Raw genomic sequence first — 26,355 nt, forward strand, 5'->3', positions numbered from 1 at the left:
CTCCCCTCTGTCATATAGGCTGGAGTGCAGTGGTGCAATCTTGGCTCAGTGTAGCTTCCATCTCCTAGGTTCAAGCGATCCTCTCACCTCAGCCTCCCAGGTAGCTGGGACTACAGGTGCATGCCACCACACTCAGCTAATTATTAAATTGTTTTGTAGAGACGAGGTCTCACTATATTGTCCAGGCTGGGAAACAAGTTGATTACACATAAAAATATTTTATTCTACATACTATAAAGAAAACTGAAAAGTGAAATAAAATGTGCTATAGTTATTATCAACACATAATAATAGAAAGAAATAAATTTTATACAAGATGTATAAGACTTCTACATTGAAACTTACCTAGGGGAAATTAAAGAAGGCTTAAATAAGTGAAAAGTCATAAAAGTTTATGTTTTGCCTGTAATCTCAGCTACTCAGGAGGCTGCATAAGAATTGCTTGAACTCTGGAGGTGAAGGTTGCAGTGAACCTATATCACACCACTGCACTCCAACCTGGGCAACAGAGTAAGACCCTGTCTCAAAAGAAAAAAAAAAAACTTTATGTTTTGGAAGATTCAGTATTTTTAAGACGTCAATGCTTCCAAATTTGATATACAGATTCAATGAAATCTCAATCAAATCTCATCTGAATTTCTGCAGAAATAAACATGCTGGTTATTTAATATATGTGTGTATGAGAATATGCATACCAGTGGTTTTCAAATATTTTTCAATTCAGGATCCCAATGTGCGTAAAAAACTCAGGACCCTGGCCGGGCATGGTGGCTAATGCCTATAATACCAGCACTTTGGGCAGCCAAGCAGGGCACTTGAGTTCAGAAGCTGGAGACCAGCCTGGCCAACATGGTGAAACCTCGTCTCTACTAAAAATACAAATATTAGCCGGGCATGGTGGCGCGTACCTGTAATCCCAGCTACCTGGGAGGGTGAGGCAGGAGAATTGCTTGAACCCAGGAGGCAGAGGTTGCAGTGAACCAAGATTGCACCACTGCACTCCAGCCTGGGTGACAGAGCCAGATTCCGTCTCAAAAAAAACAAATGACAATGACAAAAAAAATCCCACGACCCCAAAGATACTATGTGCTATATCTATCAACATTTAATACAATTATGTTTCAACTAATTTAAAAACAATAATGAAGCCTATAAACATAAATGACATTCTATATAAAAATATTTTCTATCAAAAATAGTGAGAAAAGTAACGTTTTTCTGAGAAAACTCTCCAAGAAACAACAGCTAGATTCTCATATCTGCTATTGCATTCAATCTGTTCTGATATGTTGTTTTAGTTGACATACCTGAAGAAAAGTTGACCTCACTCAAATATGTAACTGTTAAAAAATAAAGTATATTAATAGCATTTTCAGGTTCTGGGGATGTTCTTCCTTGATATGACCCTTAACAAATTGGTTGCAATATGGAATCTGAAACCATATCAATTAACTTTCATATTCTATTACATTAAAATCCTTTGTCCTATCTTGCACTTGGAATGAGTCCTTTGCCCACGCATAATTTTGTAACAACATGAAATTGGTCATTTGGAAAATGTATCAAACGCTGATATATTTTATAATCCATTATGTAAAAAATCATATTAGTTAATATCACTATTTATTTCATGAGAAATATCTTTAAATATTGGGACCCTGTTAAGCAGACAGTAGTGGATACAAGATTCTCAAATTTCTAATTTTCAATCGAAAGCTAGAATTTAATTATTGGTAATAAATATTGTTATTTGTTTTCTTCAAAGTGACAGGTTTGTTTATTTTTGCGAAAATTTCTGCCAAATGCCCATGTCTGAATAAACATAGTTTGTTTTATTCAGATAAAATGGTATTCCATGAAAACAGCTGCTAGTTCAGTTTACAAATCACGATGGCTTTTCCTCAAGACTATTGTGCATTCATTCCCATTTGATATATAGAATATTAAGAAGTTACACAAGGATCAAAACTTAAAAAAATTAAAATTGATGATTTTTACTGCTTCAAAGATATTCTTAGGTGAATACAGCTAAAAAAAGAACTCTAAGTAGGTAGCAGAGGCTACTAGCATAGTTTGGTGCCATTGCCTTTACTATGATGAGGCCACCAGTTTTATCCACAACTGATTCTGCACCATCTGTACTAAATGTCACCAGAGTAGAAAAAAGAAAGGCAAATAATAACTTAGTGCTAGTATAAAAATAATTTTGACTTAATAGACCACTTGAAAGTGTCTTGGGAGTTCCCAGAGTTCTGTGGACCACACTTTGAGGAACCACTGGTATGTTCACACAAATGCACGTGTGTGTAAATGCAAAGGCTCTAGAATAGCCAAGATAATCAGAAAGAAAAACAAAAGTGGAAGCATTAAAATTTGAGACCTCAAAACTTACTAAGCAGCTATAGTAATCAAGACAGTATAATATGTGTAAGACAGCTATATAAATCAATGTAACAGAATAAAGAACTCAAGAAAAAAATAAAATTTTTAAAAAGACATCAGTGCAATTCATTAAAGGAAAGGAATATCTTTTTGATAAACAGTGTGGGAGCAACTGGGTATCTATACAGAAGAAACTAAACACCTTTATCCCTGCTTTATATCATCTCATTCAGACACACACACACACACACACACACACACATTTTGTAGACAAGGTCTTGCTCTGCCACCTGGGCTGGAGTACAGTAGCATAATCACAGCTTACTGCAGCCTCAGCCTCCCAGGCTCAAGTGATCTTCCCACCTCAGCCTCCTAAGTAGCTGGGACTAGAGGTGTGCACCACCATGTCTGGCTAATTTTTCTATTTTTGTAGAGACAGGGTTTTGCCATGTTGCCCACACTGGTCTCAAACTCCTGAGCTCATGCAACCTGCCTACTTGGGCCTCCCAAAGTGGGATTATAGGCATGAGCCACCATGCCTAACCACTCACAATAAACAATTAATTTGAAAAAGATCGTAGTCCTAAATGTGAAGGCTAAAACGATACAATTTCCAGAGAAGAGTATCTCTCAAGACTGGAGGGGCTGAGCATGGTGGCTCATGCCTGTAATCCCAGCACTTTGGGAGGCCAAGGCAGGCATATCATCTGATGTCAGGAGTTCAAGACCAGCCTAGCTAACATGATGAAACTTCATCTCTACTAAAAATACAAAAAATTAGCTGGGCCTGGTGGTGTGTACCTATAGTGCCAGCTACTTGGGAGGCTGAGGTAGGAGAATCGCTTTGAACCTGGGAGGCAGAGGTTGCAGTGAGCTGAGATCACACCACTGCACTCTAGCCAGGGTGACAGAGTGAGACTCCATCTCAAAAAANAAAAAAAAAAAAAAAAAAAAAAAAAAAAAAAAAAAAAAAAAAAAAAAAAAAAAAAAAAAAAAAAAAAAAAAAAAAAGACTGGACAAAAGATCATATTTTGTTTTGAAAACATAAAAGGAAAAAACAATGAAAAAATTAGACTTCTGCTTGTCAAAAGACACCATTAAGAAAGTGAAAAGGCAATTAACAGAATGAAAATATTTGCAATGCATATATATCACAAAAGACCTATATCCAGAATATTTAAAGAACACCTGATATTCAGTAAAGACAACATATCTAATAAAAATCAGTGAGTTAACTAGGACATTACAAAAGATGATCCAAATGGCCAATGAGTATATTAAAGGTGCTCAATATCATTACTCATCAGAGAAAAGCAAATTAAAACCACAGTTCACATGCACTAGAATGATTAAAATAAAGACCAATAAAACAAAATGTTGATCAGAATGTGGAGCAGCTGGAATGCTCATGTATTGCTGATAAGAATGCAAAATGGTACAATCATTTTGGAACACATGTTGGTAGCTCCTAATAAAGTTAAACATATGCCTAATTTGTGATCCAGCAATTCCAGTACTAGTAATATGTCCAAAGGAAGTATATGCATATGTCAACTAGAGAGACAGAGAGAGAGACAAAGGGAGAGACAGACAGAGACTTGTAAAAAAAAAATGTTTATAGCAGCTTTATTCCTAATAGCCCAAAGCTGGAAGCGACAGAATAATGGATAAATAAGCTGTGGTATATTTGCAGAATGGAACACTACACTGAAATATTAAAAATGAACTAGTGATACATGTAATACCTGGATAAATCGCAAGCAAATTAAGTTGAGCAAGAGCTCAGATACAAAAGCAAAGATCAAGATGATTCCAAATATATGAAGTTTAATATAGGCAAAGCTAATCTGTGATGATAAAAGTAGTTACCTCTAGGTCACAGGTAGTATTAACTGGAAGAAGCGTAAGAAACTTTCTGTGTTGATGGAAATATTCTGTGTTTTTATGTGACTGGTGGCTACCTGAATATAAAAATTCATCAAGCTGTATGATTAAAATATGTGCATTTTTGCTATACCTAAATTATATCCTGATTTTAAAAACATCTTCAGAGGTGCTTGAAAGTACAGCTTCATCCATGTTTCAAGCTGAAAGGAGCTCTGCTGAGTTAACTAAAACTAAAGATCCATAAAGTCATGGTTATTATTCTTTCCTTAACACCAAGCTTCCAGAACAAGACTTTTCTCTGGAACGACTATTTTCATTTTGATTATTTACTTTAGCCTTTTTGTGACAGTTCTCAACAACATCCAGGGGGAATATCAGGAGCTCTGGTTCTGACTAGTTGACAGAGTAGAGTCCCAGGCTGCTCTTTAATTGCCCACTGGGCTTACTATTCAATGGAGAGGGGCTCTTTGTTTGTTTCTAAGTTTATAGATGGCACCTATAAGCATAAGCCTCTCAGGCTCTTGCACACAGTTTAAAATAGTGTGGCACTAACAGTTTGACACTCATGTCACTAAGACAAATGGAATTCCCGGTTCAGACTTAAACAAATTCTAATAGTGCCCCCAACCTTGTCCCCTAGCCACCATAGTCTGATGCAACAAACTACATAAACAGTCTAATCCTATATGAGAGACGGAGTAAAGGCACAGAAGTAAAAAGTTGGGTCTTTGGTCAAAAAGTTCCACGTAAATATGTGGAACCCTAGCATATCAACAGTGAGAAGAACTGCACCAATTCCTTCTCAAAATGCTGAGGCAAGATTTAAAGTCATGTCAAGGACCTGGTGCTTGCAATAAAGAAAGCATGGGCAAGGTTTTAGTTGACACAAAGATTTATTCAAAGAAGCAATGTGTCATCAGAAGACACTTTCCGAACAGCTTCTACTTCTGTTTACTGTTTCTTCATCTTCAAATGGGGCTATCAATTTTTTTCTTAATTGTGCTGAACTAAAATTTTCCTCATTGTTAACTTGACTTTGATCTTCTAACATCCTATAAATATTAGAAAGAAGAATAAGAGGAATGTTTAAATCAGAGGAGGAGAAATGCAGCTGAGCATTTTCCTTGTGGGCAAATAAGGTTTTTCCCCTACATTCTTAATCTATAAAACTTAATTTTGATTTTATACAGACAGTAGATAGTTGAAAGATTAGAATTAATTTAATGTATACACTTCCCCTCATTTAATATTTGAGTTTGAATATTTTTCCCCTCTAAGGGATGGTTCACAGGTCAGGGCTGAGCCTTCTTTTAATTTCATTCTTATTCTTACTTAATCCTCTTACGGATCCCACGCAAGCTTTCAATACCCAAGGTACATGCCTGGAGTTTTCATCACTATATAATCACCAAGAATATCTGAAACTCTGCTAATTGAATATCACATCATTTATTCAAAAAAATCTTAATATTTCTGAAGAACTTTATATCCATGAGTTACTTTAGAAAATAATTTGAACACACCCCTTCCAAAAAAGGTAGAAAAAAAAAGTTTTGCCTAGGGACTCTTTCTTTTTTTCAAGTAAAACCCAAAGCAAATGCATGCATAGGGACTCTTAATCTTCTTTTACTGACGTAGAAGTGAATGGCATGGTAGGAGAATGACTTGACTTGAAGGTTTTAGCAAAAGTTCAAGACCATGATTATAAAGTCATGGCTTTTTTCACTGAGTTCTAGCTTTGCGATCATGGAGCTATGTGTCCACACCACTGTAGACTGAACAGTGTCTCTCACAAATCTCTTTCTTTTTACCACCAGTATCTCTGTGCCTCTGATAGCCTTTAAGATATAATATCTAAGTCTGCCTCAGATTGAAATGGTAACTGTTGATACAGTGAAATATAATCTTAGAATACTCTTCCCCCAGTACATTAACAAAATCCCTAAATGATAAAAGCACGCCTCTGTAAGAAGGTCCTTCCAGCATAGATTTGACTGCAAGACAAAATATCTAATCACACTTCTCTAGTACTATTTGTTTTTATGAAGGTGATGTACCAAATGCTAAATACATAAAGTCGGCATAAATGATTATTACAAAATCAATCAAACGAAACTAGTTTGGAATTTTAAGTGTATAATTTTCTTCAATAAACAAGTTATCTTGATAGTGGGAAAAATTAGGTGCTCAAAATGTATCTCCTAAATTAATTATTTTTATTACTTCAATTGTACAATAGTAGTATTTCTCTTGAGTCAAGAACAACAAAAAACATGAAGTCTGCAACTTGGTCCCTATTTACTGAAATGCTTGATGTAACACTAATACCTTATGATCCAAGGCTGCTCAGAAGGATAAGAAGTCATTTTACTTATCTGTCACGATTGAACTTCTCATACTACCATCTTCCTCAGGCATGTAGACAAATGCTGCTTCCACCACACTTGAGAACTTTATAAAATTTTTTCTTTATTAGAGTTTGATAAAGATATCTGCTCTGCATATAAGTCAGGCATAAGTCTGTCTTTCAATCTCAACTATCTGAGTTCTTTGTTGGTAAACATCAACTTCCACAGTACAACTACAAATCAGGACAAACAAACTCACAGTGAATGAAATTTGTAGGCTCTTTGATTTGATGATGCAGAAGCAAGGAAAGCTTATTTAGCAGGTGCAGCCTTCAAGTTTTGGAACAAGAATAGTCACCAATCTGGAAAACAAAGTTCCAACAAGACACTGACAGCTACCTTTCTTTCTCTTTAGAGGTCCTACACCTTCATCAAAAGAGAGCACATGTTATAAGGTACAAACGATGGGAAGAAATTCTTAGCTATCTAGCCAAAATGAGCATACAGGGAAAAAAAATGAATAAATTGATGCAGTGCTTTGGCTAGAAATACTATCAGTGATTCACAGACACTGTTGTTCATTAGCTGGTCATGGGAAAAAGTGAGCAACTGCCTCAAATCCCATTTGTTCTGGGTAGCCTGTGTCTTAGGTTAAAAATCTTATAATGTGTCCATTTCCAGAATGATCTCCTCAGCCAAGAAGGGAAAATCTTATAATTATTTAACTGCCTCCCCCACACAACCAAATTTTAGGTAGGATGGTTTTGTTTTGTTTTGTGTTTTTGAGACAGTCTTGCTCTGTCGCCCAGGCTGGAGTGCACTGGCACAAACTCAGCTCACTGCAACCTCCACCTCCTGGGTTCAAGCGATTCTCGTGCCTCAGCCTTCTGAGTAGCTGGGATTACAGGCACATGAAACTACACCAGCTAATTTTTTTATTTTTAGTAGAGACAGGGTTTCACCATGTTGGCCAAGCTGGTCTCAAACTCCTGATCTCTGGTGATCCATTCTCCTCGGCCTCCCAAAGTGCTGGGATTATAGGCATGAGCCACTGTGCCCTGCTGGGATGGTGCTGCTTGAATCACCAAAGACAAGATGAAACAGATGTGATGGGAATAACATCTATTCATCAAGCAGTTATTGAACTGCTGAAAATTGAAACTACTCTATATGTATTTTATAGAGAGATGGTAAGAAGCTAGTTCATAGGTGTCTAAAGGCATAGAATTTACCCTGCGTATAAATCACCAAGATTAATAATTTAAAAATATGTATCTTATGCAATGTGTTTCTTTGCAAAAGAGTAAACCAGGGATTACCAGATGATTAAGAAATTGTGAAAAAAACCATTACATGGTAAAAGTAGCACATTCTGCTCATCTCTTTTAGTTTCAATGGAATGACACTGTTAGATTAATACAGATATCTAAAAATTAAACTGCAGGCCCAAGATTTAAATAAAATATTTTCACTTTAAAAACTGTTATAATTGTCAAAGGATTTAATTATATCACATTAAATTCTACATCTGTGAAAAAAGTAAGTACATGAAAAATAATGATACCACCACAAGGTTAGACAGAGCAACAACTGTCACTAAAATAGAGGGTTAAGTGTAACATGTGCCATAGGAATAACTCAAAAGCCAATACATGAAGTCATATAAAATGCTTGAAGATAATACAAAGCAATGAAGACCAATAGAAGATGTGCCACCCTGGTCATATCTCTAAGTAACAGGCAATGAAACCTCCAGATAAGGATCTCCCCAATGTGCAGCTGACTCCAATGCATGGATCATAATCAGAGGCACACTTCCTGGTTCAGGAGCCATTATAAAAATTTATTAGCCTCTTTTTAACAGAAGAACCTAAAACAAAATTTTCCCATAAATTTGTTTCCATAAAGAACTCAAATCATTTAGCCACAATCTTGTTGGACTTGCTACCTTGATTTTTGTTAGCCTAGATGTTGTTTTCCACAGACATAGAAAGTAATTCCGTTAAACCGTTGGTCCTATTAAAGTGGATGAACATTCCACAACAAAACATTATTCACTCAAAAAATGTGTTGACATACATTTTTCATTCAAAAGGGATCCGAACCTTGAAGGTAGCTGAAGAGAGAATTACTCATAAAAGTCCAATTCTTTATCTACGGGGCTTCTTTAGCTCAAAGTTAAAGAAAGCAGCATATATGTTTCACTGTTTTGGCTGTCTTTCAGAAAGGTACCATGGCTTCCTGGAATGAAAATAAGCCTAGAAAAATAATAATAAAACTTAGCCATCAAGAAGTTCTTTCCTACTCAAAAGATTGGTACTTTCAGGCAAAGAGGTTCAATGTGATAGAACAATACTCTGCAAACTCATAGAGTGTATCTCTGATGCAAATTAAGTAATTTTAGGACTACTTACAAATCAGATTATTTACATGTAGGCTCTAATTCCTTATTCAAAAATCAACTTAAAAACTCTTCTTGCAAAAGGATTTAAATAAAGTTCATTGAAGCTCCTCCCATGTTGCATCAGATGACTTTACATACAGCTAAGATTGCTACACAATAAATAGAGAGTGTTGGCTAGGCGCAGTGGGTCACACATATAATCCCAGTACTTTAGGAGGCTGAGGCGGGTAGATCACCTGAGGTCAGGAGTTTGAGACCAGCCTGACCAACAAGGTGAAACCCCTGTCTCTACTAAAAATACAAAAATTAGCCAGGGATGGTGGCAGGCGCCTGGCCCAGCTACTCCGGAGGTTGGGACAGGAGAATTGCTTGAACCCGGGAGATGGAGGTTGCAGTGAGCTGGGACTGTGCCACTGCACTCCAACCTGGATGACAGAGCAAGACTCTGTCTCAAAAGAAAAAAAAAAAAAGGAAAAGAAAATGCATGTTACCTCAGAATACAGTATTGAATATGTTCACTTTTAATAATACAAGGTAACTGCTTTGGCAGCCTGTGTTCCAAGTGGCTAGTCACTTGACAATAAAACATCAGTAATCTGGTAGTTTAAGAAGGTTTAAAAAGCCCAGTCAAGGCCTACTATTGTAATCTTGAATAAAATACTTCGGGTTAAAATCTGTAACATTTCCAGGATTCACAATTGCAAATGATCATTCCAAATGAGCACATCTCTTAGCATTCTCAGAATGTGACTATAAGAAAGATTTATTGTTTAAGTTCCTATCTTGATATCTCATTCAACACAGGGAAGCAATGATAGAGACTCTACACATTTCCATGTTCATTTCCAAGGGACAACCATGGTTGCCAAGTTTGAGCATTAGGAACAAGTATGAGTCCTCTAAAGTAATAGTCTACATTAAAAATGAAGGCATAGCCCTAGATGGGGCAGCTCAGTAAGATGCAGAGTACAATCCACTAACCAAAAAAATCAGAAAGTTAAGAATATGTATAAAACCCATTAGCTTTGAAACTTAAAAATGTATCCACAGACAGAAACTTTGGTTGTTTTAAAGTGACCTTCACAGATCAGTTTTGTGTTTGTTTCCATTTTCTTTCACAGTTTAAGCCTCAATCAAATCAGCAGTCTCTAGGGATTTTGAAATCGCCATAGATTAAAATCCTCTCTGACTCAACTGTTTGACTAATGCTGAGTATTTAATAATTCTACTTGAGAGAGAATTTTTGGACAAAATCCTGCTGTGTGCTTTCTTCAGATGCTCCCCAGCTGCACTTGAAAGCAGGGCATCACTGTCCTTATTTTAACACTCGACTCAGAGATGAGAAAATATATCACTACAGACAGTTCTACTATTTAGCAGGCGTGGCGGAAAACAGTTTTATCATACTAATGGAGCAACTATCACATACAAAGGCAAAGATCTCCTCCTCTGTACTAATAATACATATTCATAGCTTGTTTCCAAGGATAAGAAATGAATAACTGTGATAGACCAGAATTAAGTTAATGAATTTCTAAACTTCATGCTTTTGATAATAAAATCATTTAAGCTATAGCACTTGGACTGTCTCTACTTCCACAGATTAGGCACTTTGATACTCAACAGGTTGAGTAAATTGAATCCATATATTGTATTTACGTTCTCTGTCAAGGTTGCTTCTCCACATTTCAGTGATCAAAGGCAAAACAGTCATCAACCCTGTAGCCTTCAATACTACGTTCATTACAGTTAATCAAGTGCCAACTCCACTACATCTTTCACCAACCTTAGGAATGCTTAAAAGCATGGCATTGTTCAGCAACAAATATAGGCACAGTACTGCATTAAAATGCATACACACCACAAAACAAAAAAATAAAGAAGAAAGCAAATAAATGTCATCCTCTACATTGTACGAGAAAATTAGTTTAAAAGCACAGGACTGCCCAATAAACATTTGAGAGGTGGTTTTCTACCTGAGGCAGCATCAATCACTGTGGAAACTCCCCTTCGATCAGAGACTGGACGGGATGACCCTGGCATGCTGACTGGGTCAGAGCGGACTGGCTGGATCCTGCAATGCAATTTAATTTAATTCATATATGTTACTGGCATCAAAACTGTCGCTTGCTACAAAAGACCTTAAATCAGGAATGTTGGAGTAGCACAATCCATTAAAGAACCATCCATCCTAAAACAAGACAAACAGGGAGCTGTAGTCCCTAATTGCTGCACAAGGATAAAGCACTACAAACATCCTCTACACTCCAGACCCATTCTAACTTATCTATGTGTGTTATTCCACAGATTTTTAAGGAAGGGACTGAAAAGCTAACATTAATTTAAAGGGATACAATTTGCCATTTCCAAGGGACACACATGAAGAGTTTTGAGAATCCTGAAATTCATGAATAACACCATAGCTATTAATGTTTTCCATAAAAGGCAGCAATATGTAATTCAAAATCCTTAATGAAAGTTACTTATATCTGACAGGAAGCATAGGATAACAAACGTGTACTGTGGCTGGGGGAGGGGGAGCTAGCTAGGGTCACTACTAACTGAGCTACCTTTATAAAATTACCAACTAGCACATAAAAATCAATGAGAACCTCAGTAAATGTGCAAATTACTACATACCATTTAAAGTATAATAAAGATTCATCCTGGCTAACATGGTACAATCCTGTCTCTACTAAAAATACAAAAAAATTAGTCAAGCGTGGTGACACACGCCTATAGTTCCAGCTACTTGGGAGGCTGAGCCAGGAGAATCACTTGAACCTGGGAGGCAGAGGTTGCAGTGAGCTAAGATTGGGTAACTGCACTCCAGCCTGGGCAAGAGAGTGAGACTCCAACTCAAAAAAAAAAAAATAATAATAATAATAATAAACATATAAATGCTGAGTGTATCTTTCTAGCTGCATTAGAATAAATCCTATCAACATAAAAATATCTGGAAGATTAAAAAGACCTGAAAGTCCCAGGCAACTTAGAAAAACAAAAACTTATTACAACAATATATGCATGCATTTCTGGTAATTCATTCATACAGTAAGTATTTACTGAATATTAACTGCATGTCAGAATTACTATGGGAACAAGCAGAAACAAAATAAAACACCAACCAATGTCTATATCTATGACACAGCACATGAAATTCATGACAATGCAAAATAAAACTAAAGTGTAAATACGAATGACATAAATAATAAAAGCTCAGATAGGGGAATACATTAAGGGTCCACATCAGATAGAGATCTTGTAGAGATGAGAATGGGGAGAATTTCAATAGTTGGATTTCTAATTGGATGCTGGGTGAGAAATGGTGGTACTAAAAAGGACTTAAAATTGATGAGAGTTAAATCTAAATTTCCCATAAAAACTGTGCTGTAGGGTCTTAGCCAAGGTCCCAACCAAGCTTACCTGCTGAAAATTTAAAATATAAATTACAGATGCAATTAATAGAAATTTATGAACCTGTTGCTCAATATAAAGGTTTCTAAAGTTATATGCATCCAGTAAACAGGATAATATTCTAATCAAACATAAACAACTTAAAGTCATTTAGATATTTTTTAAAAATTGAGGGAGTTGTTTAGTATTATTAACAAAGGGAAAGTCTCTGAGGAAAATTCTTAAGGATTCTGAAAACATAGCTATATCTACTTTTTTTTTTTTTTTTCCTGAGACGCAGTCTTGCTCTGTCGCCAGGCTGGAATGCAGTGGCGCAATCTCGGCTCACTGCAACCTCCACCTCCTGGGTTCAAGCGATTCTTCTGCCTCAGCCTCCCGAGTAGCTGGGACGACAGGCGCATGCCACCACACCCGGCTAATTTTTGTATTTTTAGTAGAGACGGGGTTTCATCATGGCGAGAATGGTCTTGATCTCTTGATCTCGTGATCCGCCCGCCTCGGCCTCCCTTTTTTTTTTTTTTGGTGGAGTCTCACTCTGTTGCCAGGCTGTAGTACAATAGCACAACCTCAGCTCACTGCAACCTCCACCTCCCAGGTTCAAGCAATTCTCCTGCCTCAGCCTCCCAAGTAGCTGGGACTACAGGTTTGCGCCATCACACCAGGCTAATTTTTTGTATTTTAGTAGAGATGGAGTTTCACTATGTTGGCCAGGATGGTCTCAGGATGGTCTTGATCTCCTGACCTTGTGAACCGCCTGCCTCAGCCTTCCAAAGTGCCGGGATTACAGGCATAAGCCACCATACCTGGCACTGTATCTACTTTTAAAAGAAGGGAGTTAGAAAGATCTTAATAGAAGAACTGTATCTGAGGAAAAGAGTAACAAAGAAAGCTGAAGGAGGCCACAAAACAATGGGGCAGAGACCTCCTAAGAAAAAGCAGAGCTTTACAGTAGCAGCTAGTCAGTCACTAGAAAAAAAGGAGACAGTCTCTTGTGCATGGTTTTGCAAAGAAACTAAATGTGTTACCCAGTTGTAAAGAGAATAAATTGGTTAGTTATTTTAAATGCTTTATTATTAACATTTAAATAACCAAATGACTATTGTAAACACAAGTACACTGAATCACTAAGCTGAGGACTGAAAAGAATTGACTACCTGACCATGGCTTGAGGTCCTAATCTAGACCATATTTTATCATTAGTACCACTGAAAATTGGTCTTACACTGTCACTGTATTCTGTCATTATTACCTGACATCTTGGTCAAAAAATGTCATCTTTAGAAAGCTGGAGGAATTATGCTGGAACAAAAAACCAAAAATGTAGAGAAGAAAGAAATAAAACACAAAGCAGACTAAACAAATGAAAAATACTAAACAAGGTATTGAAAGGAGATGCATTCATCTTTATGAATCCTTCTTTAAGAAGATATATCAGTCAGGGGAAAGCAAAAATTCAAAAAGGGACACCAGTTAGGAGTCTGTGAAACATTGCTAGGGTGCTGGCATTGGGAATGGAGAGGAGTGGAAGGTTTCTAGATGTCAATTTTGAATAGAAATGACATGTTAGTAAAGAATTAGATGTGGCATGTGTGAAAGGAGAGATTTCAAGAGTCATTTAAAGAGATGAGGCCAGGCATCATGGTTCATGCCTGTAATCCCAGCACTTTGGGAGGCAGAGGCAGGCAGATCACCTGAGGTCATGAGTTCAAGACCAGCCTGGCCAACATAGTGAAACTCCATCTCTGCTAAAAATATAAAAGTTAGCCTGGCATGGTGGTGTGTGCCTGTAATCCCAGTTACTTGGGAGGTCGAGGTAGGATAATTGGTTAAATCCGGGAGGCAGATGTTGCAGTGAACTGAGATTGCACCACAGCACTCCACCCTGGGGTGACAAAGTGAGACTCAGTCTCAAAAAAATTAAAATACTCATGCCTGTAATCCCAGCAGTTTGGGATGCTGAGGCGGGAGGATCACTTGAGGTCAAGAATTCAAGACCAGGCTGGCCAACATGCTGAAACCCCATCTCTACTAAAAATACAAAAAATTAGCTGGGCATGGTGGCATGTGCCTGTAGTCCCAGCTCCTTGGGAGAGTGAGGCAGGAGAACTGCTTGCACCTGGGAGGCAGAGGTTGCAGTGAGCAGAGATCACACCACTGCACTCCAGCCTGGGTGACAGAGTGAGATCCCGTTTCAAAAAATAAAATAAAATAGAATAAAAAATAAATAAAGAGATGAGAAATAATGGGGTGTGAACAGGATTAGGGAATGAGATGATGAGTTGCAACTGAGACCAAAGTAGGCAACTGGCCGTACTCTAGGAATATCTCCTAGCACTTAGTAGAGTCCCTGATAGGTACTCAATAAATATGTGTCATATTTTCTAAACAGATATATCAGGCATAATCCAACTTTGCAATTTATGTTTTGTAATAAAAATTTATTATTGCTACTGACAAAAAGAAGACAAAAACATATTTCCACTATTTTTTTAAAGGTGTGCAAGAAAGAGGTCAGAGGGTGTTTTACATTCAAGATACACTAAAGAACATTTTTTAAAGAGAAGACAAGAAAAGGGAGAATATATTATATTAGACTGAGTCCTTCATTATGTGTTGTACCCTAATGTGTCAAGTCTTGATATAACAAATTAAACTGCTAAGCAAACTTAAGACTGCAAGTCAAAACTGAGTTGCAATAAAAAAAAAACCTAAAAATAAAAAGCATAATTTGTACACCTGTACTAGGATTCCTACAAGTAAGGATGAGAGAACATGTATTATAAAAATAATATATGTATATAACTGGATTTATACCAACATTTTTCCATTCAAAAACTTTTTATAATTGAAAAGAAGGAAGATACAGGATTAGATAAAAATCACAGATGAAATTTAATTGAAAGGTGATGCCAACTTCAGAAAGATCAGGAAAAGCGTACATAATCAGACTTCAGGCAGTTGGAGCAAAGCATCAAAAAGTGGAATTGCTTGAAAAGTGCCGTATTAGATTTAGGGAAAATATAATCTGAAAAACAAATATTTATTTCATGTAATGTAATCCCATATGACATCCTATATACCATCCCAAGTCATGACAGTGAATCACATGCAACAGTACATGTGGACTGCAAAATGATACTGTGTCAAAAGGGGAAAAGTAAATATTATGTATGATGTTCATTTCACATGAACATATTAATCCTTTCATTCAAATCACTCCCTAGTTCCCATTTCCTACCTGAGACTGTTAAGATCAAGATCATCTGTATCAAAATCCAAAAGAGGCTGTGGCGTGTCACTTGGACCATGAGACTGCAACACAGATGAACTGGATGAGATGACTGTGGTTTGGCCTGAGGGGTGGATGGTTTTGAACTGGAACTGTGGACCCATCCACAGACGTCTGTGGGGTCCAGTGTGTGTTACAATTTCAACCTGGAACAGAGTAGCAATGATGACTTAAATGGATTATGATCTCAATTTGAGAGCCTTTCACAATCCCCCATTCTTCCTCTCAATACCCACATTCTTCAAGAGCCCCAAGTTAAAGTGGGAAAGGGATAGGGCACCCATAATTAAAAGGTAATAATAATCACAGACGATGCAGACACTTAAAATGTCCCTCTACTGGTTTTCAGCAACATAAACAAAAAAATACATTTTGTGTACATATACATACACAGACACACATGCACACCTCACACCATATACAACACAAAAATCATATGAAAGTAAAAGAACCAGTTGCCTGCCTCATGTAACTAGTGTCAGCTCCCTAGGGTATATCTTTTCATTCACTCTCGACAGTACTTACCATGTTGTAGGCATGCACTGAATACTACATCTATTAATCCACAGATTAAAAGTAATTCCTTCACTGAGGTTCAAGCTCATGACAAACGTGAACCTGTTCTTGAACTACCTAAGGAAAAGTAAAGGTCTGAAATAATTTTAATGCCCAAAGCCACTTTCTTTCCATAATAAAATATTATAATATTTACTATACTGTCCTAATATTCCCTCAATCCACTTTTAAATGAAAATTATTATGTATTTTCTCTCAAACTAGATATTTGTCTTCCAAATATCCATTAATTAGTGTGTGTTCTCAACTGCCACAGATATTGACACAGGCATTTTATGTGCTACAAAACAGAAATACCAAAATACTTTATGAATTTCACACTCAATGGAGGGGTTAGGGAATGTTCCCAATATTTTATTAGATATTATAAAGTCAAAGAAGTGGGTGGAAAGCACTGGGAAAAGCCTGAAAATATACGTATTACATGATTTTTTACAAACAAGCAACTCGAATGAGAGATTAAATATACAAACTAGTTTAAATATCTTGTCATTGCTACATCCATGCCTCTGCAAATACTTTATGTAATTGCATCTGCAAATACTTTATGAAATTGACTTCCCATGTGCCTTATTTTTGTCCTGAGTTCTTTTATATTTAATCACATTTCTCTGATTGTGGTGATTAATTCTTAACAAAACATAACTGAAAAGGTTCACAGAGCGTACCTCTGTGTTTCTGAGTCCAAAAGGGCAAAATCATCATGGTCTTTGGAACAATATTCACATTCCCACTAATCACAGGGAGAAAAATGCTCAGATTGAGGATAGTGATTTCTGATTCAAGTAGTTGTATTCAGCAATGTAAATTAGGCCACAGATAAAGCATTCTGTGTATTTTAAGCTCAAAACCATCAGTGTCACAGAGCCGAGAGGTAAACAGATGCCTATGCAATTTCACAGAGGCGATGGCCAGATGTTCCTATTCACTCTCCTGTTGTGTGCCGGACAAACATATTGTATATACTTTCACACTGACAGCACACATTACCCCTTTCTCTAATTGAAAAGTTGAAGTGAAGGACAGTGGTTTCTCTACCAGCATTCCTTGGACAAAATTTTGATTTTGGAAAAAACACATGCATTTTGGGTTTACTTTATCTTCCTATCATTAAGGAAGGATGGATCGTCACATGCCATGAACTGAAGAATTGACCTCCTTCAAGGAACTTCCTATGAATACTTTTGGTGTGATGAAATAAATACATGTTACCTAGACACTATTTGATTTCCCAGTTTCCAGACTTACTTTAGGTTTTAGGCTACCCTCCTTGAGAAAGAAAAGAAACTACAAATGGCCTCCACATTTTCTGAGGCACCTGTCCGATGAAAAGCTGCCAGATTCATAACCTGAGATAGATCATTAGCTTCACAAAATGATGTCAGACTTGAGGCAGACATAACAGCATTTATAATGAAGTCATTTGTAATCCCATCATTTTGAAATCTGCCCAAGTATCTTTTATTTCAAAGTCCTTTGAGATGAAGACAGCTTCACCTGGCAAGGGGAAGAATGGTCAATTGAAGCTGTTGGAGACTAGGCATGGTGGCTCATGCCTGTAATCCCAGCACTTTCAGAGGCCAACGTAAGAGGATCACTTGAGCCTAGGAGTTCAAGATCAGCCTAAGCAACATAAGGAGATCCTGTTTTTAGATTAAAAAAAAAAAAAAAAAATCAGCTAGCATGGTGATGCATGCCTGCAGTCCCAGCAATGTTGTAGGGCTGGTTTAGAGACCACTAGAAGCAGCATTACATGCGCTTAGGAAAGGAAACCCAGGCATGTACCATCAGAACTTCTAGAGTGGAATCTTGTATTTACAATAATGGAAGTATGAATTCAACCTTCAGAAAATGTTGGCTCCACAAAACAGATCCCAAAGATTGTTGAGTAGCTTCACTGTTTCAACAAGGTCAGCTTTTATTTTAAACCTGATGAAAATGTGTTCCAAAGAGCCTATTTAAATTCCAAGCTCTTGGCTGGGCACGGTGGCTTACACCAGTAATCCCAGCACTTTGGGAGGCCAAGGTGGGTGGATCACTTGAAGTCAGGAGTTCAAGACCAGCCTGGCCAACATGGCGAACCCCCATCTCTACTAAAAATACAAAAATTAGCCAGGCATGGTGGTGCATGCCTGCAATCCAAGCTACTCAAGAGCCGAGACATAAGAATCACTTGAAACTGGGAGGCGGAGGTTGCAGTGAGCCAAGATCATGTCACTGTACTCCAGCCTGGGTGACAGAGCAAGACTCTGTCTCAAAAATTAGTTAATTAGTTAATTAATTAATTCCAAGGCCCTAAGGCTTTAAATAGATTGTGTGAAAAATACACAAATTTTATGCCATGTGTATGGAAGCTAACATACACACACACACACACATATGTAAAATATGTATATGTACACCGGCAGCAATATTTGTGAGTAATCTGTAATATGGAAAGACAACTAATTCTTGATAACCCAACAAAGAGTTACTAATTCTCCCCACTTTTCTCTAAGGAAAAGGATAAAAACAGACAGTAAATTTCTGTTTTCTGTTACTTTAATACTCCCAATATTTCAGAGTTTTACCTGGGAAAGCCATTCTTCATCTTCCTGTCCACTATGGTCAGAAGCTAAACTGTCATAAGACCCATGTCGAGTAATAGGCCCAGGACTTCCAGGGGGAACCACTATAGGAAAAAGAAAATAGATTTAAAGCACTTTGTTCCATGCAGTGGAAAAACAGACGTGGGCACAACCATTTTGGATACTGTGGTAATTTATAAGATAAAATATAATACCTTAAAGCACAGAGGCAATTCAAATAATTATTGAACAAGTAAGAATAAAGTTATTAGGGAAAAGATACTTTAAAAAATATTTACAGGAATTTCGTAATGACGTATTCTTCCAATAAAAGAAATAAACAACTAAGTACATGCCAATAGCAAAAGTACACTGAAGAGCAGTGACAAATCTATTTACTGGGGGAATGACATTAGGATTCTTTAAGAGAGTCTACTTAGCAGCTTCGTATAAATGCTAGGCATAAAAATGCACATTTAATTGAAAAACAACACTTTCGGTTCCTGAAAAAATTCATTTATCCAGAGAAATGCATCATTTTTCTTAGATACCTGAGTAGTTTTCATGATTCTTAAGTGGTATGACACAGTCAAATTATAAACAGCCTACTTTTCAATTCAAATAGGAACATTTGCTTAGTAAAACAATAAAATAATTCAAAAACATTTACTGAGTTCCTAATATGAACCAGACATTATCTCCTCAAAGTCTCAGTCTCTTCTTTGGAAACTACCACTCAGTCTGTCTGTCTCCATATCTCTAAAAATATTTATTTATTTATTTAATTTATTTATTTATTTATTTATTTATTTTTACAGCAGTTTTAGGTTCACAGCAAAGTAGAGCTAAAGATATAGATATTTCCCATATAACCCCCAAACTCATACATATTCATTTAACCTTTTTTTTTTCTTAAGAGATAGGATCTCGCTGTATTACCCAGGCTGGAGTGCCGTGGCATGATCATAGCTCACTGTAACCTCAAACTTCTGGGCTCAAACCATCTTCTCACCTCAGTGTAATAAGTAGCTGAGACTACAGGCATGAGCCACCATGTCTGCCCAATATTATCTTTTTTGTAGAGACAGGATCTCACAATGTTGACCAGGTTGGTCTTGAACTCCTGGCCTCAAGTGATCCTCTGGCTTTGGCTCTCAGAGTGCTGGGATTATAGGCATAAAACACCACACCTGGCCTACCATTTTAATACTCAGAGAAATCAAGCAATGAAGTACTGGGAGGAACACAGGAAAAAGAGGGGAGGTAAGCAGGAAGAGAAGTAAGAAAGTAAAAGATGATCATTAAAGAAGTATGGAAGAAATAGAAAAGAATGAGAAGCAGAAAATAACCTGATAATTTCCACCACCCAGAGACATTTATATATACACATCAACATACAAAAATTTCCTTGAGCTAGATTCCTACATATGTAAACAGAGGATGTGAACGTATAAATTTCTTAATACATATTCCCAGAAAGAGTTACATACTTACCCAACCAGTGAAGAGAATGCCAGTCTCACTGAGCTTTTGCTAGAACATGGTAGTATTTTGAAAAACTATACCTTAGTGAAATAGACACAAATAAAATAGACAAAGCATAATCTAGGGCAAGATTTAAAAGACACAGACTCACAAAAAGCTTATCTTAACTTGCTGCAAGAGGAGAAATGCTAATTCAGGGAATTACCCAACAGAGGCATACATAATATTGAAGTATAAGATCTGCTGCGGTTAAAACTTTTAGCTGCTAGTTCTCCAAAATCATAGTTCTATAGCCAAGAAGCATGGTGGCATTTGCACAAAACACAAATGATCACAAAAGCATACACCTACATTCTTGTGATGACAGTAATATCAAGAATAAAAGAATACTACAATAACTTATCTATTATTTCAGCATTCTTTTGGAAATAATTGATATATATATTGAAAGGCTGATAAGTAAACTGATGTTTTCAAAAGGCTAAATTATTTTCACACCAATAAATTCTATATTAATTCTTAATACAGAGGAGAATAAGAGGATCCTGGAAATTCCCACCCCTTAAATACCAGTGAAAAATGTGAATATGGACAAATATGTAGAGGCTGGAAAGATTTTTAAAGAGGTAAGGTAATATGTTCTGCAAATATCTGAAGGAAAGGTGTTACAAACAGAATGTTAAGTACAAAGATTTTGAGGTGTAAACATAAAGGAAATCACTAACAGCCAGGAGGCCACTGTGGTTGGGTGGGGTAAGCCATGTTGTGAGTGGAAGATGAGTCAGCAAGGCAAAGGGGGCAGGACCAGCAGATTATTGTGGGCTTTTCCTTTCTTTCTTTTTTTCTTTTCTTTCTTTCTTTTTTTTTGGGGGGGTGGGGTAATAAAGCTGGAGTAATACAATGGAAAGCAATTGGAAAGTTATAAGTACAAGTGAGAAACCACGCCTTACGTAACTAGCTAGTACCTAATATGAATTTCTCCAAGAGTTTATGTTGTGTTTTACATATGCTGAGTCTATGAGTCTAGACTAGTACATGTCATAGAATAAGTACTCAAGTATTTACTGGGTGGTTGGAATTTGGGATTCTATACTAAGTAAGTAATGGCACCAGAATGGCTGGACACTTAATTATCCTTCATCAGAAAAGGGAAAATATGTCTGGGATTAGCTTCAAAATAACCCAGTGGCAGGGATGGAGGTGGGAAGAAGGATTACAGATGAAAAGAAGATTGGTCATTAGTTGATCATTGCCATAGCCGGCTGATAGCCACATGTAGGTTCATTATACTATTATTTTCTAGTTTTGTGTATGTTTGGAATTTTCCAGTGAGAAGGGGGAAGTATCCTCTCTGCTCTCATTAACTTTCTGAAGGAAGTAATAAAGATTCCAAATATGTATGTAGAAATAGTACCATAAACATGCATCCCAAAATTCTAAGGAGATTGTAAAAATTTCCACCTCCTTTTTTCACTAAAAATAGTTTTCTAATTAAGCATGTTTGAAAGCCATCAGAAGATGGGCAATATAAAAAATAAGTATGGTGGGATAATATTTTTCACCATCAAATAAATATCCTTCCTTATCTCCACCATTTTTTCCATGTTTGATACATTTTTCTTATTAAATTGGGTAATAGGCAGAAACATTAAAACAGGAAAAGCATATAACTAGAAGATAACTAAAATCCAAGTAATTTTGAAACGTCTGAAAGAAGAATGCAATAAGGGAACATATTTTTTCACAATAAACTAATCATTAACCGGCACTGTGGTATTAAACATACAACTAGATATATTACTGTTCAAAACTGGTAATGTAATATATTAAAATCTGTTGTTCTTCCTATCATATTCAGTATTGGATGCTTTTTTTTTTTTTTGAGATGGTGTCTCACTTGCCAGCTGGAGTGCAGTAGCGCAATCTTAGTTCACTGCAACCTCTGCCTCCTGGGTTCAAGCAATTCTCCTGCCTCAGCTTCCCAAATAGCTGGGATTACAGGTACATGCCATCATGCCCAACTAATTTTAGTATTTGTAGTAGAGACTGTGTTTCACCATTTTGCCCAGGATGGTCTCAATCTCCTGACTACATTATCTGCCCGCCTCAGCCTCCCAAAGTGCCGGGATTACAGGCATGAACCACTGTGCCCGGCCCAGTATTGGATTCTTTACACAGTTTTAGGAACTACAATATGCAGTATGGAATACCTTACAACAGTCCCAACAGTATAGCAAGCCAGGGCCTTGTTCCTCCAAATGTGGTCCTCAGACCACCAACATTGACATTCCTGGCAGAGCTTGTTAGAAATAAGCAACTTCAGGTTCCACCTACCCATGCCTACTGAATTACAATCTGCATTTCAACAAGATCCCTAGGTGATTTCATTACACATTAAAATTTGAGAGCTGTGATATACAGGGGTAGACTCACTGCCATTCCTCTAAAATAATCAGTAGCAAAAGTTTGGAGAATCTATATTATCCTTTAGAGGAAAATAATACGACAAACTGGTTTTCATTTGAGAGCTTAGGAGGAAAATAATTAGCTACTTAAAACTGTTTCTAAAATCTAGACAAGAAAATTCTGAAATAAGCATAGTTATTCTGAGATTAAGTTAACTATAAATTATTAGAAATTTAAAATAGAAAAGTTCTATCATTTTCATAGGCTTTACTTTTTTGTCCACTTCTTATCCTTCCAAACTCTTCACTGTAACCTCAAATTTCAGTATAGATGGCCATTATAGCAGAAAAGCCAAGCTCTGTTTGCCATGGCTGATGTTGGGGATATGTCAAGCCAGTACTCACATGAGTTAAAGTGACAGATATAAAACATTCAGCTTAGCAGTATTCAATACTTTTCTTAGTTTTTGTTGTTGTTGTTATTTTAGCCAAGGGTGGTTAAGTGTTTGGAAATGAAAGCTTTATCCTTAGGTGGTTTTTGTTTTACAGATTATCCACTGCCAGAGTCACCCAACTTTCACACAAAGAAATCAGGAAGTCTCTTGATTTTGGTCAGTCTACATACACTATTGAAAAGCTTTGTGAGAGTAATTCTTTTTAATGTTACCAGGCTGTCTGTGTAAATATAGAAAGCCAGCCTAGGAGACAGGATAAATTATCTGTGGGAAGGGCCCATAATCAATAGCCAGTATTCTAGTTTAAAATTCATTCTTGGCCAGTCACGGCGGCTCACGCCTGTAATCCCGGCACTTTGGAAGGCCAAGGCATGTGGATCATGAGGTCAGGAGTTTGAGACCTGCCTAGCAAACATGGCAAAACCCCATCTCTACTAAATATACAAAAATTAGCCAGGCATGATGGCATTCATCCATAATCCCAGCTACTGGGGAGTCTGAGGCAGGAGAATTGCTTAAACCTGGGAGGCAGAGGTTGCAGAGAGCCAAGATCATGCCTCTGCACTAAAGCATTGGCCACAGAGCAAGACTCCATCACAAAAAAAAAAAAAAAGTTTGTTCTCAAAAGCACGTTGGGCACAAAAAGGAAAAAATAAACTAAGTGTTTGCGCTTTTTATATAGCATATATTTTCTTAGTTTGTACTAACGCTTTCTCATATTACAAAGACAATTTCATGGAAGAATCTTCCTTTTGATATTGAATCAACTGAAATTACACAAATAGGACTATACATTCAAAAAATTCTCATTTGAATAACAACACAAGCTAAACAACAACAAAAAAGTTTCCTTTCTTTCTCTTTCTTTTTTTTTTTTTTTTTTTTTTTTTTTAAACAGGGTCTTACTCTGTCACCAGGCTGTAGTACAGTGGCGTGATCTTGGCTCACTGCAACCTCTGCCTCCCGTGTTCAACTGATCCTCCCAACTTAGCCTCCCGAGTAGCTGGGATTACAGGTGTGCACCATCACGTCCAGCTAATTTTTATATTTTTAGTAGAGATGGGGTTTTGCCATGTTGGCCAGACTGGTCTCGAACTCCTGACCTCAAGTGATCCACCTGCCTCAGCCTCTCAAAGTTGTAAGATTACAGCCATGAGCCACCACACCTGACTTGAAAGCTTTTCTTTTTTGCAGGTGGACATTAAAGGGTAAGCCTAATTTGGTTTTGTTTTAAAAGTCCCAAAACAAAAGCAGTTTAAAACCTAATTAAAATAAATCCTAAAATCTGTGCACTAAACTACTGATCTCTGGTACCACTTCCTGTTTTCTTTTTCACTGGCTCAGTTGCACCATTCTCCATCACATTCATCATCACCATCAAATTTAGTTTTCTTGCCTTAAAACTGTACTTTTCCTTTAGCAAACCCAGGCTGGTCAGCTTTATTATTCTTTCCTTTTCCTGTACATCTGCAAACTTTTGACTTCCATTTGTTTGAGGATTCTTGTTGGTCTTACACGATTTTTTTCAATGCTTCTTTTTCATCTCTCCTTCTACTATTTCCCAAGTCACTCCTTTGTTTTTTAATGTGAGTTGCCATTATTTGTGTCTGTGGCTTTACCCCCTACTTCTTTGACTTTTTCTTTAAATAGAATTATCCTCTCTTTTGCTCCTCTGGCAAAGTCTATCCATTTTATTTCACCACATCTATTTATTTATATTAAAAAATTTCCCCCAATCCAGGTAGGAAGAGCATTCTACGTTCACTACTTTGGGAAGGAATGACATACCATTTCACATGAAAAAAAGAATTGACAACCTTGATTTAAAAAAAAAAGTATGATAAGAGCAAAGTTTCCATGCTTCTAAGCACTCAAATATTAGGAATGATACCCTGAGACTGGAGCAAAAGTGGCAGAGACAGAAAGGGGAAAAAAGAGGGTCGCAAAGAGGAGTGGGAAATGACAGAATCCCAGAAAAAGTTGTAGGGACCAATGGCTGTGAAAACTTATGTCTTCGTTCTTGGGCTGAGTTAAGGGAAGCGGCAAGAGATCCCACATGGTACAAGAGTAGAAAAGGTGTGCACATAGTGTGTCTATACAGCCAGGTCTGTGACAAGCTTACCAAGTTTCCCATGGCTTAGTGGAAAATAATGTTTTGTACATGTACAAGAATAACTCAGACACATTCCAGAGAACTGACAGGAGTTGGATAAGAAATAAGAATGGGCCTGGCGCGGTGGCTCAAGCCTGTAATCCCAGCACTTTGGGAGGCCGAGGCGGGTGGATCACAAGCTCAAGAGTTCGAGACCATCCTGGCCAACATAGTGAAACCCCGTCTCTACTAAAAAATACAAAAATTAGTTGGGCGTGTGGTGCATGCCTGTAGTCCCAGCTACTCGGGAGGCTGAGACAGGAGGATTGCTTGAACCCGGGAGGTGGAGGTTGCAGTGAGCTGATATCGCACCACTGCAATCCAGCCTGGTGCCTGCCAAAAAAGTGAGACTCTGTCTCAAAAAAAAAAAAAAGAATGGATGCTGCAGAGACCTATAGGAACCAATGACCAATAATCTGGTGAGGAAATGGGACCTGTCAGTGGTAGCAGTTAGGATAAAATGTCCCCAAATCCCTTCCCTCATACTTTCATACCCTATAAACCCTAGAAAATTTAAAAATAACTTTGGAGGCAGTATAATTGATTGAGATTAATTTTTCCACTTTACTTTTAGAATGGAGGTACTAAAAAGACTTCATAGAGTTTATTTAAAGAAAAATAAAGTTACATATCTTGCAAATCCAAGTTCAATGGACCAAGATACACAATAGCTACCCTAAAGAAAAATGTTTAGTATCTTTTATATTTACCAATTGTCCTTAGATAATTAATAGAATTGGTACAAGAAAAGGATATAAATCTTGTCATGTTCTCAGTACAGTAATTTTCAAACACACCTAATCTACCAAACTGAAACGGATATGCTATCAATTTACTTTAGAAAATACAACTTCAAAAGTATTGCCTCTATACACAGGAATTTGCCAAATATAGATCAACAAGCAAGGACAGGATGAGTAGATCATTATGAGGTAACTGTGAGCCAGTCCATTTTTTGTGTTTATAAGCAAATTGTGTTTGTAGTGAG

General features: G+C 37.1%; 1 protein-coding gene across 7 annotated transcripts in view; it reads right to left on the reverse strand.

Annotated features, from left to right (window-relative positions):
• The window catches only part of BCAS3 (BCAS3 microtubule associated cell migration factor), a 679,070-nt gene that overhangs the window by 281,274 nt on the left and 371,441 nt on the right, over positions 1-26,355 (reverse strand). For all 7 annotated transcript variants that reach the window (XM_017539912.2, XM_017539911.2, XM_017539919.2 and 4 more), the window contains 3 exons: positions 18,874-18,974; positions 15,677-15,873; positions 10,998-11,095 (listed from right to left, as the gene is read on the reverse strand). In XM_017539912.2, the coding sequence (XP_017395401.1) occupies positions 10,998-11,095; positions 15,677-15,873; positions 18,874-18,974 (396 nt within the window). The remainder of the gene's footprint in view (positions 1-10,997; positions 11,096-15,676; positions 15,874-18,873; positions 18,975-26,355) is intronic.

The sequence above is a fragment of the Cebus imitator genome, unplaced genomic scaffold (assembly GCF_001604975.1).
Source record: "Cebus imitator isolate Cc_AM_T3 unplaced genomic scaffold, Cebus_imitator-1.0 Scaffold121, whole genome shotgun sequence".
Classification (NCBI taxonomy): Eukaryota; Metazoa; Chordata; class Mammalia; order Primates; family Cebidae; genus Cebus; species Cebus imitator.